General features: G+C 40.0%; 2 protein-coding genes across 6 annotated transcripts in view; both read left to right on the forward strand.

The window, feature by feature from the left end:
- Positions 1-1,901, forward strand: LOC132165798 (protein ALP1-like). Its single transcript, XM_059576483.1, has one exon. The coding sequence runs from the start codon at positions 234-236 to the stop codon at positions 1,749-1,751; it is 1,518 nt and encodes a 505-aa protein (XP_059432466.1). The 5' UTR covers positions 1-233; the 3' UTR covers positions 1,752-1,901.
- Positions 1,902-3,754: 1,853 nt separating this feature from the next.
- Positions 3,755-15,145, forward strand: part of LOC132165385 (uncharacterized) — a 15,719-nt gene continuing 4,328 nt past the window's right edge. For all 5 annotated transcript variants that reach the window (XR_009438490.1, XR_009438489.1, XR_009438492.1 and 2 more), the window contains exons 1-7: positions 3,755-3,987; positions 5,391-5,565; positions 7,176-7,259; positions 8,044-8,285; positions 8,418-8,661; positions 9,156-9,235; positions 10,058-10,142. Coding sequence is in view for 1 of the 5 variants with exons in the window: in XM_059575919.1 (XP_059431902.1) it covers positions 3,824-3,987; positions 5,391-5,565; positions 7,176-7,259; positions 8,044-8,285; positions 8,418-8,661; positions 9,156-9,235; positions 10,058-10,142 (1,074 nt within the window). In the remaining 4 variants the exon portion in view is untranslated. The remainder of the gene's footprint in view (positions 3,988-5,390; positions 5,566-7,175; positions 7,260-8,043; positions 8,286-8,417; positions 8,662-9,155; positions 9,236-10,057; positions 10,143-15,145) is intronic.

A 15,145-nucleotide genomic window follows, 5' to 3' on the forward strand; every position in this document is an offset into this window, starting at 1 on the left:
ATCAGCTCTCCGACCGCGTAAGCCTCCGGATGGATCCAAATTATCTCCAAAGTCAAGTCACCGTCAAAGCCTTACACACAGCGCGTTCACACGTCCGCACACGCTTCCTTGCCCGGATATATATATCCCCATATTCCACCGGTCTAACCAAATTCAAATCAACTCGTGTTCACATTCTCTTGTTCAGACCTTTCATCATACACTTTCTCTCCCTCTCTCTCTGACACTTGGTGATGGAAATTAGCTCTTCCCCATTTCTTAGTCAAGAAGATTGTTCACATTTCTACAGTTTGTTCCAAGATATGGAGGAGAATTTCAATGTGAACGCTAACCCCAAAAAAAGGCAAAGAAAGGACGACGATGTTAGCGATAAGGAGGAAACGACGAAGACCGCGTTGAGGGACATTCTCACTTCGATCATCTTGTTGGATGAGCAGGAGAACCAAGAGCGAGAACAAGAACGGTGGGTCATGGAGACTCAGCAAGATAAGTCCCTCTTCGAGGCTAACCACGAGCAAAAGATTCAAGCTACAACCGAGTATTATTCCCAACTCCAAAATCATTACGCTGATGTCGACAATTTGGACACCGTGAGGACTAAGCGGGCCCGCCGCTCCACTTCCGCATCCACCGCCGCCGCCGCTGTTGCGGCGGGAAATGCCGGATCGAACAGTCCGCCGCAACAGCACCACCGTCGGCTCTGGGTGAAGGACCGGTCCAAGGACTGGTGGGATCAGCACAACCACCCAGACTTCCCAGACGAAGAATTTCGCCGCGCGTTTCGTATGAGCAAGGCCACGTTCAGCATGATCTGCGACGAGCTCGAATCTGTCGTCACGAAGAAGAACACGATGCTTCGCGACGCTATCCCTGTTCGCCAACGCGTGGCGGTTTGCGTGTGGAGATTGGCCACCGGTGAGCCTCTACGGCTCGTGTCGAAGCGGTTCGGGTTGGGTATATCAACTTGTCACAAGCTCGTACTTGAAGTTTGCACAGCGATTCGGAATGTCCTAATGCCCAAGTATGTTCAGTGGCCTGACGAGAACAGAATGAGGGTGATTAAGGACGAATTCAAATCAGTTTCAGGGATACCCAACGTTGGTGGGTCGATGTACACGACCCATGTTCCTATCATCGCGCCGAAGGTGAATGTGGCTGCTTATTTCAACAAGAGGCATACGGAGAGGAACCAAAAGAGCTCTTACTCGATAACGGTTCAAGGAGTTGTTGATCCGAAGGGAGTGTTCACCGATGTTTGCATTGGTTGGCCCGGTTCGATGCCCGACGACGAGGTGTTGGAGAACTCTGCTCTGAGCCAGAGGGTCCAGATGGGGCTCTTGAAGGACGTTTGGGTTGTTGGGAATTCCGGGTACCCTCTCACCGACTGGGTTTTGGTTCCTTACGCCCACCAGAACCTCACTTGGTGTCAGCACGCTTTCAACGAGAAGACTTTGGAGGTTCAGAAGGTTGCCAAGGATGCGTTTGCGAGGTTGAAAAGGAGGTGGTCTTGCTTGCAGAAGAGGACAGAGGTGAAACTCCAAGAATTGCCTATGGTTCTTGGGGCTTGCTGTGTCCTACACAACATCTGTGAGATGAGAAATGAAGAGATTGATCCGGAGCTGAAATTTGAGCTTTTTGATGACGAAATGGTCGCTGAAAATGGTTTGAGGTCTGCGAGTTCGATACAGGCTAGAGATCAGATTGCTCACGATTTGTTACACCATGGGCAGGCAGGCACTCGTTATAGTTGATCTGGGTTTGTTATAGTTGTTCTGGGTTTGTTATAGTTTTTGTACTCTGATTTTTGTCATTCATTTTTTGGCTATGGCTTGTTATAGTCATATTCGTACAATAAGAATGGGTTTGTGTAAAATATATTTTTGACCCTCTAATAATAAATAGATTGATAGTTTTTACTAAACACTCTGATCTCCATCTGTTTCTGATACAAGCTGGTACTATATATTTATATATAAGCATCTTGCCTTATCAATCCTTCATTAGAGATTTGCAGGGCCCTTATAACTAGCTAGGTTTGACAGAGTTGTTCTTTAGGGTACATCAGATCAGAGCCCCCATTTTTTGATGTTACAGCCCCCTGTTGCTGTTTGAATTTGCCTTACTTTTTGTGTTTGATGGCAACGCGCTTCGATTCCATGCTTCTTTTCTTTTGCCCCACAGCATTTGACCCATTGTTCCCTGAGCTAAGCACACCGTTTCCTTTATGATCTTTTGAAGTCAACTAACCTTTTCTTGGCATTTATAGGGGAGTCTAGAAAGTGATTGACTCAATCAATTGAGTACCAAATGTTAACTTGGTCTGCAAAAGTTGTTTTCATACATGAAAAGTATTACTCTTCGCATTCATTTAATTGGTAGCGTGTTTTAAGAGACTTTTTATTTTTATTTTTTTCGTTTGAAATACGGTACAAATAATTATGATAAATGGATAGTAAAGAGTAGCATTCCTCTCCATATATTGTAGATCCTTAGTTGGCTGCTAAGAATATATGTGAGGTGAATAGCAAATTTTATGGTCTCTGCACTGTTTCTGTCTGGCACCAATTGGGGTTTCTGCACTTATGCGTTTTGGGAGTTCTATTCCCAAAACAGGGGCTTCTAAAAAAATCTGCCAAACCATCATATATATGGAAGTTCTCCATTCTGTTTCATAGTTTTGTCTGAAGATTTGAAGATCTGAATGAAATCTCAACCTTGAAGTAGCAGCTGCACACTTCAGCTTACATTCACCCTCCTTGAAGCTGATTGAGTTGCAGAGCATGCAAGGCACATGGTGTTAAAGATGATTAATGCTGAGCAAAATTAACATAGTCATCTGTCTAGATTATCTTCTTTCCTTCTCGTTCTACTTTCAGAAGATCATTTGTTACTTCTGGTTTTATGTTATGCATGCTTACGCAACATTTCTGAAAGTTGAGACTAGGACACTGCTACAATTAGTTTTCCCCTCTCCTTGCAATCTAACATCGCAGTCTAGGTGACAATGTATAGTAGTTAGCGTGATAAATATTACTTAAATTTACAAATTAATTGGATTATCCAAATAATATTGTCATGTTAGACACAATCAAAATACAAGTTAGACAATTTATTGGTCTTACTACAATAAATATTACATGTACTTTTAAGTGTTTATTTTGTGAGGTGACAATAAAAATTTCTATTAATATATCATGCATTATCCGATCCAAAATTTAATAATAATTTTTAATATCATATTAATAACAACCAATTTGATAGTTTCCCAAATCATATGGTTCGCTCAGAAGAAAAAAAAAATCATATGTTCCATTATTGCGTGTTCTTGTATAATGAACTACTTTACTTTGACACAATCACCGTTCAAGTTCTATAATTTTTTTTTTATTTTTATGGTTGATCTCATGGATGACGTTTGCTTCAGACCGATCCTATAATGAAAGAAACACAGGAGTTAGGCCCATTAATGGTAGTATTACACAGCCTACAGACTGTTCGATCAGCCAGAGATTTAATATGGGAAACATCGACGATTTCAAACCGTGTGATAAGGCTGCAATGAACAGTGGCCCACGTTAATAACTGGAGTTGGTCAGGGTCGCCCAAGTCCAACTGTTGGAAGCCCTGAGACACACCAATCCACTGTCCCCACGTGTCAGACAGACAAAATAGACGTTGAAGGAAGAAAAAGAGACTGTCTTTGTTTTTTTTTAAGGTCCTCTGGGTGTTGCTTCGTTGTCACCATCATCAAAATTCACACACATACACAGACCCAAGCAATATTTAGAGAAAGAGAGAGAGAGAGCGTTTTGAGAGAGGGGGTATGGAGAACCATCAGGAGGCGGAGGAGGACGGGGTGCGGCCCATGGCGGAGGAGGAGGGGACGGTGGGGTCAAGCTTGACCATGGAGAGGGTGGCTGCGGCCAAGCAGTTCATCGAAAACCACTACAAGGCTCAGATGAAGCACATCCAGGAACGCAAGGAGAGGTACCGTTTTGGGTTTTCCTCCATTTGTTTCTTATTAATTCCAAGATCTTCCATTTCGTTTTTTGGTCTGCTAACCAATATTTGGTTGATTTTGGAACATGGTGATTTTGTGCTCAATATGTTATGTTTGTAACTGAGATGTTATGTGCTTAGCCAACAAGCGAGAGAGAGAGAGTGAAATTTTAATTCTTAGGCGTTTGTGGCGGTTTAATCTTGTCATCTTCTGAGCTATGAGAGACAGGGCTGTGTTCTGGGTTTGTTATGGTTGAAGTTAGAGTTTTGATCGTAAAAGGAAAATGGTTTTGTAATGAAATTCGCGATTAATGTGGTCTAGCTTTTGTGGGGGGTGGATAACATTTATTTGCAAATCCATCTCCCTCCCTCCCCCACCCCCCCTCCAATCAATAGAAAAATCCCATATCTCCCTTATTATTATCCACTTTGTTGGACGGTGAACCTCCTTTCTAAATGAGAGGAGAACTGGAGAAGTACCACTAGGCTACAAGGCCATTAGTGAGGTGGGACTCTGAATGTTAAACTTTTTTCGAATTGCTTTGAGAGAATTTCATAAGTATACCTGATATTGACAATTGTGACATTCTATAATATCAAAACTATGAGCTAATGAAAGTGGTCATCCCCTTAAATATCAAAGGTGAAAGGTATAGCTAAAAACTCTAATTTGGATGCGCAAGGGCTTTTCAAAGTAGTTAGAAGAGATTCTACTTTTCAGCTGTCTAACAATGGTTCTGAATCCCATAATGTATTTATCAGTGAGTCTTTATTCAGAATAAATTCTGTAAAGGGTTTGTTATAATCTAATTAAGTTAAATGTTATGGATGAGATATAATAGGAAACAAATTAAGTTATTGTGAAAATGAAAACAAATGGTGCCAAATTAATAGAACCAACAGTGCCAAAAACTATCCTTACGACTTCGTTGCACTTTGTAGAACAAGGCTTATTTTTTATCTTTCCAAAGCTCATGGGCATGGACTTTTGGGATTCAAGTATAGATGCTTGTCTTCTCTTGTTATTTCCATGATGGATCCCTCATGCCTCATTTCCAAATTGCCCCTCATGTTTGCTAGGCACTTTATTTGTCGGATATTCTGGTCTTCTTGCTTCATACATGCACACGTGCATATGTGCACATGGACAGACACTTGTATTGCATTGCGAATCTTGTGATTTGTTCTTCTATGCTTTAAAATGTTAGTCCTTGTTCTATCGGCTAGAGACCATGCCTCATGAAGTGGAGGTCAACAAATCGAATCTCACCCCTTATCAAAAAAAAGTTTCAGTCCTTGTTCTCTGAGCAAAACTAATACTTATTAGAGGATGAATTTTCTTGTTTAGCGTTTGATTGTTATGTTTCCTATTTTAATTTTATTCTTTGCAGGCGCTCGGTGCTGGAGAAGACGTTGGCATCTTCAGATGTGTCACAAGAGGAACAAATCAACCTACTGAAGGATTTAGAGCGCAAAGAGACCCATTATATGCGACTTAAAAGGCACAAGATTTGTGTTGATGACTTTGACCTTCTGACCATAATTGGGAGAGGGGCCTTTGGAGAGGTTAGAAACGTCCATGTAACTTTGTTGTCGCATAACATGTTAACATTTGAAAAGATTGTCTATAAGCTTATCAGTCTTGTGTACAGTGTTAAGCTTGGTTTATATTATATCTGTGAATTATTGTCTTAAAAGGGAGTCATGTCTAAAAAAAATAACATGATACCTTTATATGTAAAAACAATCTAATTATTTCAAAATAATTTGACTTTTCCACTAATCAACCCCATCAGGAATAAAGGTAAATCCTAAGGTACTAATATACAGGAGTGGAACTAAGGTGTAACTAAGAGATCCTAATAAGCTTTTTTCCGTAAGAAAAATTATAATAGCAATCTTTTAGTGGTTCACCATCTCAAGAAAGTCTAGAATCTGATTTACTTTAGAGCCTCTTTAATGAGCCTTGAGATGTACTGCCAAAGGCAAAGCCACTTCTCAGAGAGATCTTTATACATAATAAATGAAAATCTGCCATGAAGCAAAGGTGGAGGTGGAGGCAGCCATGGTGGAAGTACTTTGGTGGTGACAGTTGGAGGGCAGGGCAGGGCATGATGGTGATGGAGGTATTGTCAATGACATTGGTGATGATGTTATGCTGGGGGAAGTATTGGTAGTAATGCATTTTAGGAGGTAGTGATAGCATTGATGAAAGTAGAGGTGGGAGGACAAATCATTGGTAGCCATGGTGAGCATGGTGTAGATGCATGATGGCCCCTACACGGTTCTGACATGATGTTGGTGGAGGATTTGGAGGGGCATGGTACTGGTGCTCTTCAAGGCAATAGGTAGTGATGGCTTAATTGAGGTGCTGGTGGTGTCCGTAAGCTTATAGTCTGCAATAAAGATCAAGGTGAAGGCTATGATATTTTGTTTCTTGAAGAGTTTTGGGTGAAAGAGGAGGTTGATGGAACCCAACTTATAATTGAGATGGGTCAATGCATTGAACTTGGACTGCACGAGTCCCAACATATAGTTGAGATGGGTAAATTCCTATTTTAGGGAGGACACAAATGGCTCTTGGAAATTGAATTGCAATTATATTAACTGGCCTGAACACTGTCTTCCATTGAAGACAGTCAGGGCTTCTTATTTAAACTTGAGCAAGAACCTACATTCTCTTAGATAGGAAAAATTAGATAGAAACCATCATTAAAGTACAATTTGACTGGCGAAAACAACAAAAAATTGTAAAAGTAATGTTGAGCAGCTTACTATAGTTTTTGTTCCTCTTCCTAAATTTTCATGATTTTCTTGTTTTTTTCTTGTATGCTTCCTGTGTACTTGGGGTGCCTTACACTTTTAATGATACCTTGATTACTTAAAAAAAAAAAACTAGTTCTTGTTCCTCCTCAATCTTTCTTGTATCTCCACCAAAATTGTCAGTTGTACTTCACATTCTTTAGTACATTTTGACTGGATATCCAACATTGCCATTTAGGCATTTATGACAATGTTGACCCTGTTATCTTGTTTTTCCTGACTGCATTTTCAACTGCCTTGAGTTGCTTTTGGTTAGAATGTACTGGTTATTTGATTCATTTGTCCTGGGATGTTTTTCTACATTTTTCTAGCTTCTATTCAATATTGGATGCTTATGAATTAATCTTTTACAGGTTAGGCTGTGTCAGGAGAAGAAATCAGGCAATATTTATGCCATGAAAAAGTTAAAGAAATCAGAAATGCTCAGCAGGGGGCAGGTGAGATCTGGCATTCTTAAAATTTATTTTTAACTTATTTTAAGAAGCGTACTTAAACTTTCATGTTGTACTCTTTAGACCATTCTGCCACTTAATATATATGAGACTTGCATATTTATTTTCACAGCATTAACTGTCTCATTTCCTACTACTGTTAAATTTACTTAAAGAATGCTGTGGGCTCTGTGTTTCCTCTACTTTGCCTTGCAATAAAATTTTGAGCTTTATAAAGTTTGTAAGATTGGCCATTCTTAACTGCTTTTGGTGATCATAGAGATAGTTGAACTGTCCAATTAGTCTCTTTTCTGTACAACGCTGGATTGGTAAACAAATTGACCTGGTAAAGGGTCAGTTTTCCTTCCTGTTTCACTTGCTTTCATTGCTTTATATTTATGCATTCTTGGGAGAGATGAGGAAATAGATTTGGGTTTTTTTTTTTTTTTTTTGGAAGCTTAATTGCTACATACTTTGATATATGAGATATAGTTTCCTCTTTGTCATCATCAATAACTAGATGTTCTTTCCTAGGTTAAACGTTTAGTACAATTTGTGAAATTTTAAGGTGGTGGTAGGCGCTCCTTGTTCTTATGCTGCTTTTCTGCTTGAAGAGGGTGAATGTTATTGTAGTTTGAGCCCTTATGCAACAAGCATGATTGTCCTGGTCCTGGTCAAATAATTCTGAAGATTTTTTTTTTCCCAATGTTTCCATAGTTCCTACAAAGTAACTTCATATACTAGTTGCATAAATTTGTTTACACTAACTGATTGTTTATTTACAACATAGGTTGAACATGTTAGAGCTGAAAGAAATTTGCTTGCAGAAGTTGCCAGTCATTTCATTGTGAAACTCTATTATTCCTTTCAAGATGCTGAATTCTTGTATCTAATTATGGAATATCTTCCTGGTGGTGACATGATGACTTTGCTCATGAGAGAAGAAACTTTGACCGAAACTGTTGCTAGATTTTACATTGCTCAAAGTGTTCTGGCCATAGAGTCTATTCATAGACATAACTACGTTCACAGGTTGGTAGTCTCCTGTTGGCGACATTTTTTCCAATGTAGTTAGTAGGAACTGTAGAGTCTTTATGCGGATTACAATTTTGACTTGGTATAAGTGTGACTTACATTTTGCTTTGGCGACCATGATTTTTACAGAGATATAAAACCTGACAACCTCCTGTTGGATAAAAATGGTCACATGAAGCTCTCTGATTTTGGCCTCTGCAAGCCTCTTGACTGCTCCAATTTATCTTCTATAAATGAAAATGAAGTCCTGGATGATGAGAACTTGAATGATACAATGGATATTGATGGATGCTTTCCAGATACTAAAACTGGGAGGCGTTGGAAAAGCCCCCTTGAACAACTTCAGCATTGGCAGATAAACAGGAGGAAATTGGTAGGAAAATATCAATTTTTAGTGTTGTACAGAAGTGGCATTTCGCTATATCTCATACCTGAATATGTGCAGGCAAAACATGTTTACAGTTTTGATTTTTCTAATTCATGTGTGTAAAGTTATAGATACAATATTTGATATTAAAAGAAGAATAACATGAAATTCTGAGACTGCATATGCTTGAGAAACGATGGCCCAATGAAATGTTATTGATATAAGAAAAATAATGAGGTTTTCGAAGGAACATACTGATCTTGGTAGGCTTTGTATCTATCTGCAAAATCTTTCTCGTATTGGTTATTTTCAGTGCTTAGAACACAGCACACATTGTTATTGTCTTGGTCATTGGATTGGTTACTAACTCATTGAAGATCTAAGTTGTGTTACATGAGTGTTGTAGTTATATAATTGCATGTTTTTATTCGAAAAAATAAATTTCTTAAAGGTATTTGCTTCCATGCTGTCTTATATATTTTTTCTTGTTTTAATTACAGGCATATTCAACAGTTGGCACCCCAGATTATATTGCTCCTGAAGTATTGTTAAAGAAAGGATATGGCTTGGAGTGTGACTGGTAAGTGGTTTATAAAAAGTGATGGCACTTTCGTGAAATTCATACAACGTGATTGGTGTCTGTATATTTTCTCTGTATTGAATTTTGTTCTTATGTTAATGAGTGAATGCAACAGTTATTCTGTTTCACTTCACAATGCTGTGTTATGGGGTTGCAGTAGTAGCTGAAAAATGGTACACTGTGTGTTTTGTCAGTAAAGATCTGTTCTAAGAAGCAAAACACATTTATTTGAAATTGAACTATGTTTTGTAAGATGCACCAGTTGTAAACCTGTTGATGAATAGCATTTAAAGTTTCAACCAAAATCAAAGTAATGTTTTCGAAAGAGTTGGTGTTAATTGTCAAAGGGGCCATGAACTTTGGTAATTCGGCATTTGATAACCATCTACTTTGATGTATGCTAAAGCACTAGAAGTAATTAAGACATAAGATGGGGTGTGAGAATATTGTGGAATCAGTTATTGTGCTCTACACCAGCATTTTGTACCTTAAATTATGATCAGGTCCAAAATGTTGGCAGATTCTACTTTACATTGTTTATTGCACTGTCTAGAAAGAGTTGGATATGGCCTCACAATTAAAAAACTGAAAAAACCATTTTATAATTGTCTGACTAATACTACATGTTCTTCTTTATGGTTGAGTTTTGGTGGTTGAAGACAGGTTTTATATATCATTGTGGGGACAACACATACATACTAAGAGAGAGAGAGAGAGAGAGGCACACATACTACATAGATTTTTCCCACCTTTTTTTTATGAGTAAAATGGAGTTCTTTGTTTAATCCTTTCATGAATTCTTATCCGGTTGCCTGGTTGCAGGTGGTCACTTGGTGCAATAATGTATGAGATGCTTGTTGGATATCCCCCATTTTATTCTGATGATCCAGTGACAACTTGCAGAAAGGTTAATTTGCTATGAGTACTTGTTTGATTATAACTTTTGAGCTCAAACATGTGATGTCTAATTAGCTTTCAGGTTATCCTATTTTGAACGGTGGTAGGCCCTCATCATTTTTCATGATGCTTTCCTCTCATGTGTTCTTTTTTATCTGCTCCTCTTTGTACCTTTGAGCCGTTCATTAGATGTTTTCCCTTATTTGCTTTGGTGTTCCTTCTCCTAGTCTTTTTATTTTTTTCATCTTTGATAAGTAATTGAAATATCATTAAAAAGCTAAAGGCGTAACCTAAGTACATAGGAAGTATATAAGAGAAACAACTAACTAGCAAAAAAAAGAGAACAAAGAATTAATGAAAGCTTAGCACCAACGTAGTTGTCCAAGTATGCAGAGTATTAAAAAAAAAAAAGACATCTCCGGTCCTTCAAACATCTATCATTACGTTCCTTCCAGAGATACCTCAAAGGACAAGAAGGCACCATATTCTACACAACAGCACTATGAGACCTACCTCCCGTTCACCAACAAGCATACAAATCAACTACTCTTCTAGGCATAACCAAAAGAGCCCAAAACGGCTTAAAAGTGCGCTTTATAATGCACTAGCTACCTCACAATGGAAAAGAAGATGGTCCACAGACTCCCCATCTCTCTTATGCATGCAACACCAATCAACTACAATGACATGCCTCTTCCTAAGATTGTCCATGATAAGAACTTTTCTTAGGGTTGCCAACCAAGTGAAGAAAGCTACTCTTAATAGAACCTTGATCCACCAAATACTCTTCAAAGTAAAAGGAATGCCACCATTACAAACAAGGACCTTATAGAAGGAGCTAACAACAAACAACCTTTTTTAGAGGGGATGAGTCTCTCTAGAATGTCTCTCTCTCTCTCTCTAGACTCGGATGAATTTCAAAATTTGAATTTTTGAAAGTTTTTTTTCTGCGATCGGTGGCGCGGCTGGTGCTGCGCGTTAGGGTTCGGCGTATGGAACGCAGATTCTCTTTTGAAGCCAAAACCTTCTGCCTTTTGGCAAAGGTTGGGTGTCCTAACCTTCGTCTGGAGGAGAGGAGAAAAGGTTTCGTGGGGTATATTTACGCGAGCATTCAGTGTTCGTCGTGGTTGGTGGAAACGGTGGAAGCGGCGATTCAGGTTCAGGTGAAGGAAGAAATCGCCAAATCTTACCGTGAGGGTGATAAGGCCACGATGGTCCACGGGGGAGGTAATAAGGCCGGAAGGTTCTTGGAGGTATCGGTGTTGGCTGAGGGTGGTCGTAAGGGAGTCATTTGGCTTCCGGAGGGGCGTTTTGGGAGGGGCTGGCGGCGTTTCGCGGGAGAGCTTCGGCAACTGATGGCGGCACAGATCAAGTCGGATGGTACGGCGGAGTCGGGGGTTCCATCTTCGGCGGGGTTTCTAATGGATGGTCCTTCTTTGGGGGTCGATTCCGGGAGGTCTTTCGTGGATGTCCTTCGATCTTCTCCGGGCGTCGAGGCGAGAGCAGTTGAGTATCCGAGGTCTCTCGATTTGCTTCCGGGGTCGTATTGTTGGGATTCGGAGTATGACGGTTTGGGGTTGCGTTCTGCCGTGGATTGCTCTGCGTTGGAGAGCTTGTCTTCTCCTCTGGCGGAGGCGGCTGGGTCAGTGAGTCTGAGGAAGAAGAAGAAGGGCAAGATCGGTATTAGTGGATTGTTGAGGCTTCTAGGGCAAATCCAACGTAAGTTGGACCGGGTCCGTGCAGGGGTTGTCTTGAAGCCCAATCGCAGGAGTAATAGGGTGCGTTTTTTGGGCCTATCAACCTCTGCTTTGGGTTGTGATTCCGGGTCGGTCTCTGAAGTGGTTTTGGGTCAAAATTTGGATCCGGTTCATACTTGGATCCGGATTTCTCAGATCCAGTCCATAACTCGTTCTCATTACCTTTGGAGTCTGCATCGGCTGGGATTCCTTTAGCCTCTGAAGAGTGTTTGGAGCCGTTGGCTAGGTCTTCCGGCGATGGGTCTTCCCCGGCAGTGTTCTCTCTCTCTCCGGTGCGAGTTTTGGGCGAGATTGTTGGGTCTGCCGGTGACGGGTCCTCTCAGGGGGCTACTTTTTCCCCTTCTGCGGAGGCTGTACCGGCGAGCACGTTGCGCAGGGACTGGGAGGGCTCTCTTTCTTCGATGCCTGAAATCTGCCGGGGTGCGTCTGTGTCTTCGGAGATTTCTGATTCGGCTCGTCTTTCTATTCTCAAGGAGGCCTTCGCTGTTCCTTGGGAGGTGGACTCTCCGGCGAGCTCTTGCAGGGAGGTTCCTTTTTCGGGGGAGGAGGAGCTGGTTGTTCGTCCTTCTTCTCCGGAGAAAGGTTTGTTTCGTCGTGGGTTCTTGAGTCCGAGAGCTGTCTCTCCCGCTCCGGTGGTGTTGAAGGATTCTTTGTCTTCTAAGGGAAAGGACCTGTTCTGGTTCCCTCTGCGCCGGTGGAGGTTCAAGTTGGCTGTCTTCTTTCCCCTGCTACTACCTCCTTGTTCTCGTCGCAGGGATGCACTTCACTCTCGACTACTTCCCTTCTCGATGGGGCGGCTGAGATGGGGAGGAGTCTTAGCCGTCCTTTTCCTCGCATGACAGAGAGTGGTACTCCCATTTACTCTTCTATATCCTCGTCCCAACTGTTTTATACCCGGAGGGTGAAGGAAAAAGTCGCAAAGCAGCTGCATAAGAACAAGGACCTGCTTGCTGAGGTTGAAGTTTCTGCCCCTAAGGTTGAAGTTTCTGCTTCTAAGGTTAAGGGGTTGAGGGAGCTCAATAATCTGGATTGCTCCATCTCTCCGGTGAAGGGCCGGCGTCGGCGGGGTTTTTTGGGATCGAAAAATGCTTTTTCTTTTCCCCCTGAGGTGCACTAGGGTTCCACCTGAGATGCACTAGGGCTGCACTAGGGCTTTTCTTGGGGTTTGGTTGGGTCTCTTGTATTCCCCTTTGGATGGGTGTTTGGTTTGATTGGGTTTTTCTGGGTTTTTGATTGGTTTGTTTGGTTTTTTCTGGGTTTTTCTGGGTGTTTGTTTGGGTTCCTTTGTATACATTATTGTGTACTTAGAGGCGCTTTGCGCTTTTTTTGATATATACTACATTACTTATCAAAAAAAAAAGAGGGGATCCACCAAAGCTTGTCTTCACCTTCCCATCTTACTCTAACTGAGTACAACAAATTAAAAAAGAGGCGAAAACATCAACCTCCTAATCATGGGCATCTCTAATAAAGCTTACGTTTCATTGATTAGACCTACCAAAAAGCTCCAAGTGAGCCGCTACATAAGCATCTTTAACGCAAGCAATACCAAATAAACCTGGAAAAGTCTCCTTAAGGGCCTTGTCCATCATGCCAGAAACTCACCTTGGCACCTTCTCCTACCTCAAATCTGGTGTGACTTGCAAACAACCCCCAACGCCTCTTGATATTATTCCATAAAACTACCTCATGCAACCCAAGTGGTTCATTGGAACACCACCCACCCCATGAACCGTCAAATTTAGTGTCAACCATTACTCTTTTTTTTTTTTTGCACATAATGCCAAAGTCATTTTCCTAAGATGGCACAATTAAGCATCAACAAATTCTGGACCCCAACCCCAAACCCTAGTCCTTTATATTTTTTAGAGCATCTAGAATTTCTCTTTATTGATTCTATAGAAGTTTGTAATGCATTGTTAGTTTTGTTAATTATTGCGGAAAGTTAGTCATTTTAAGGTTATTTGGTATTTTATAATTGACATATTGGTTAATGTATGTTAGATTGTGCATTGGAAAAATCATTTAAAATTTCCGGAGGTGAGATTGACAAGCGAAGGATCTGATCTGTAGATTGCTTTGTGATGTTGAACATAGGCTTGGCACTGGAGGGGCAGACCAAATTAAAGTATGCTTAATTTTCTTTTATTTACTGCACTACGTTAAATTTTTCATTCCAATATTATTGTAACTAAAAAGTATTATTAATGAAACATTGTCAGGCACATCCCTGGTTCAAAGATGTGGTATGGGACAAACTCTATGAAATGGAGGCAGCGTTTAAACCAGAAGTTAATGGGGAACTTGATACACAAAATTTTATGAAATTTGATGAGGTAAAGGTGTTACCACCCTTGATCATTGGTAAAAGACCATTGGTTGTATTTGACTTTCAATTTAATGTATTTATTTCTAGTTATATGTTAAATGAGACAAGGGTTTTTCTATCCTTGATAATAAAAAGGATAGAACTTTTCTTTTTGCGGTTTCCTTGGCAATATATGAAGTTGACATATATAGATGTGTAGGCATATGTGAGGTCAATATATCTCTGTATACTAGGATTTTATGTTCCATTTTTAAAAACATTGGATTTTTTTTTTCTTTTAAAAAAATTAAGATTTGGATTATCTACTCAGCTTCTAAGGTAATGAAACCTTTTTTTTTAATGAGAATATTCTGTTTTATGTAATTAAAATTAGTAAATTTCCAAACTGGAGACCTGCCTTTGCAAATTTGTTTAAAATTTATGATATGTGCTCATGCTGGTTGGGTTCCTAATGAATTTGGTATTCAAACATTATAATTAAGCAATTATGTAAGTGAAAAGTAACTGGCAGTTGTCCTTAATTTTTTTTTTTTTTTAATGTTTTCAACGTGTTTATGATATTTGATTGCTTTTTTATTCCATTTAAATGGATTTTCTAGATCTTTACTTATGTCCGGTATGACACCTTTCATGTACCATAGCCATGACAAATCCTCTAATTCCTATAGGTAGATCCTCCTACACCATCAAGACGTGGATCCGGACCAACAAGGAAGGTATGCAATCTTTTGGCAGAGAGAATGATGAAAACCTAATTGGCATAAATTAAGTAATTTATTCATGTTGTTTGTTTGTAAGTATTTCTCAATTACGTCAAAGAACCAAAACATCACCCAAAATGTAGTTGAACCAACGACAGTAACTAGACTTCTTAGGTAGGAGTGAAGTATGAGTTTGGAATATATAGATAAATGAAAGAGTATCAGG

This window comes from Corylus avellana, chromosome ca11 (assembly GCF_901000735.1).
Source record: "Corylus avellana chromosome ca11, CavTom2PMs-1.0".
Classification (NCBI taxonomy): Eukaryota; Viridiplantae; Streptophyta; class Magnoliopsida; order Fagales; family Betulaceae; genus Corylus; species Corylus avellana.

Coding starts and splice junctions, on each gene's coding strand:
- LOC132165798 (XM_059576483.1), top strand. CDS start 234: ATGGAAATTAGCTCTTCCCCATTTCTTAGTCAAGAAGATTGTTCACAT.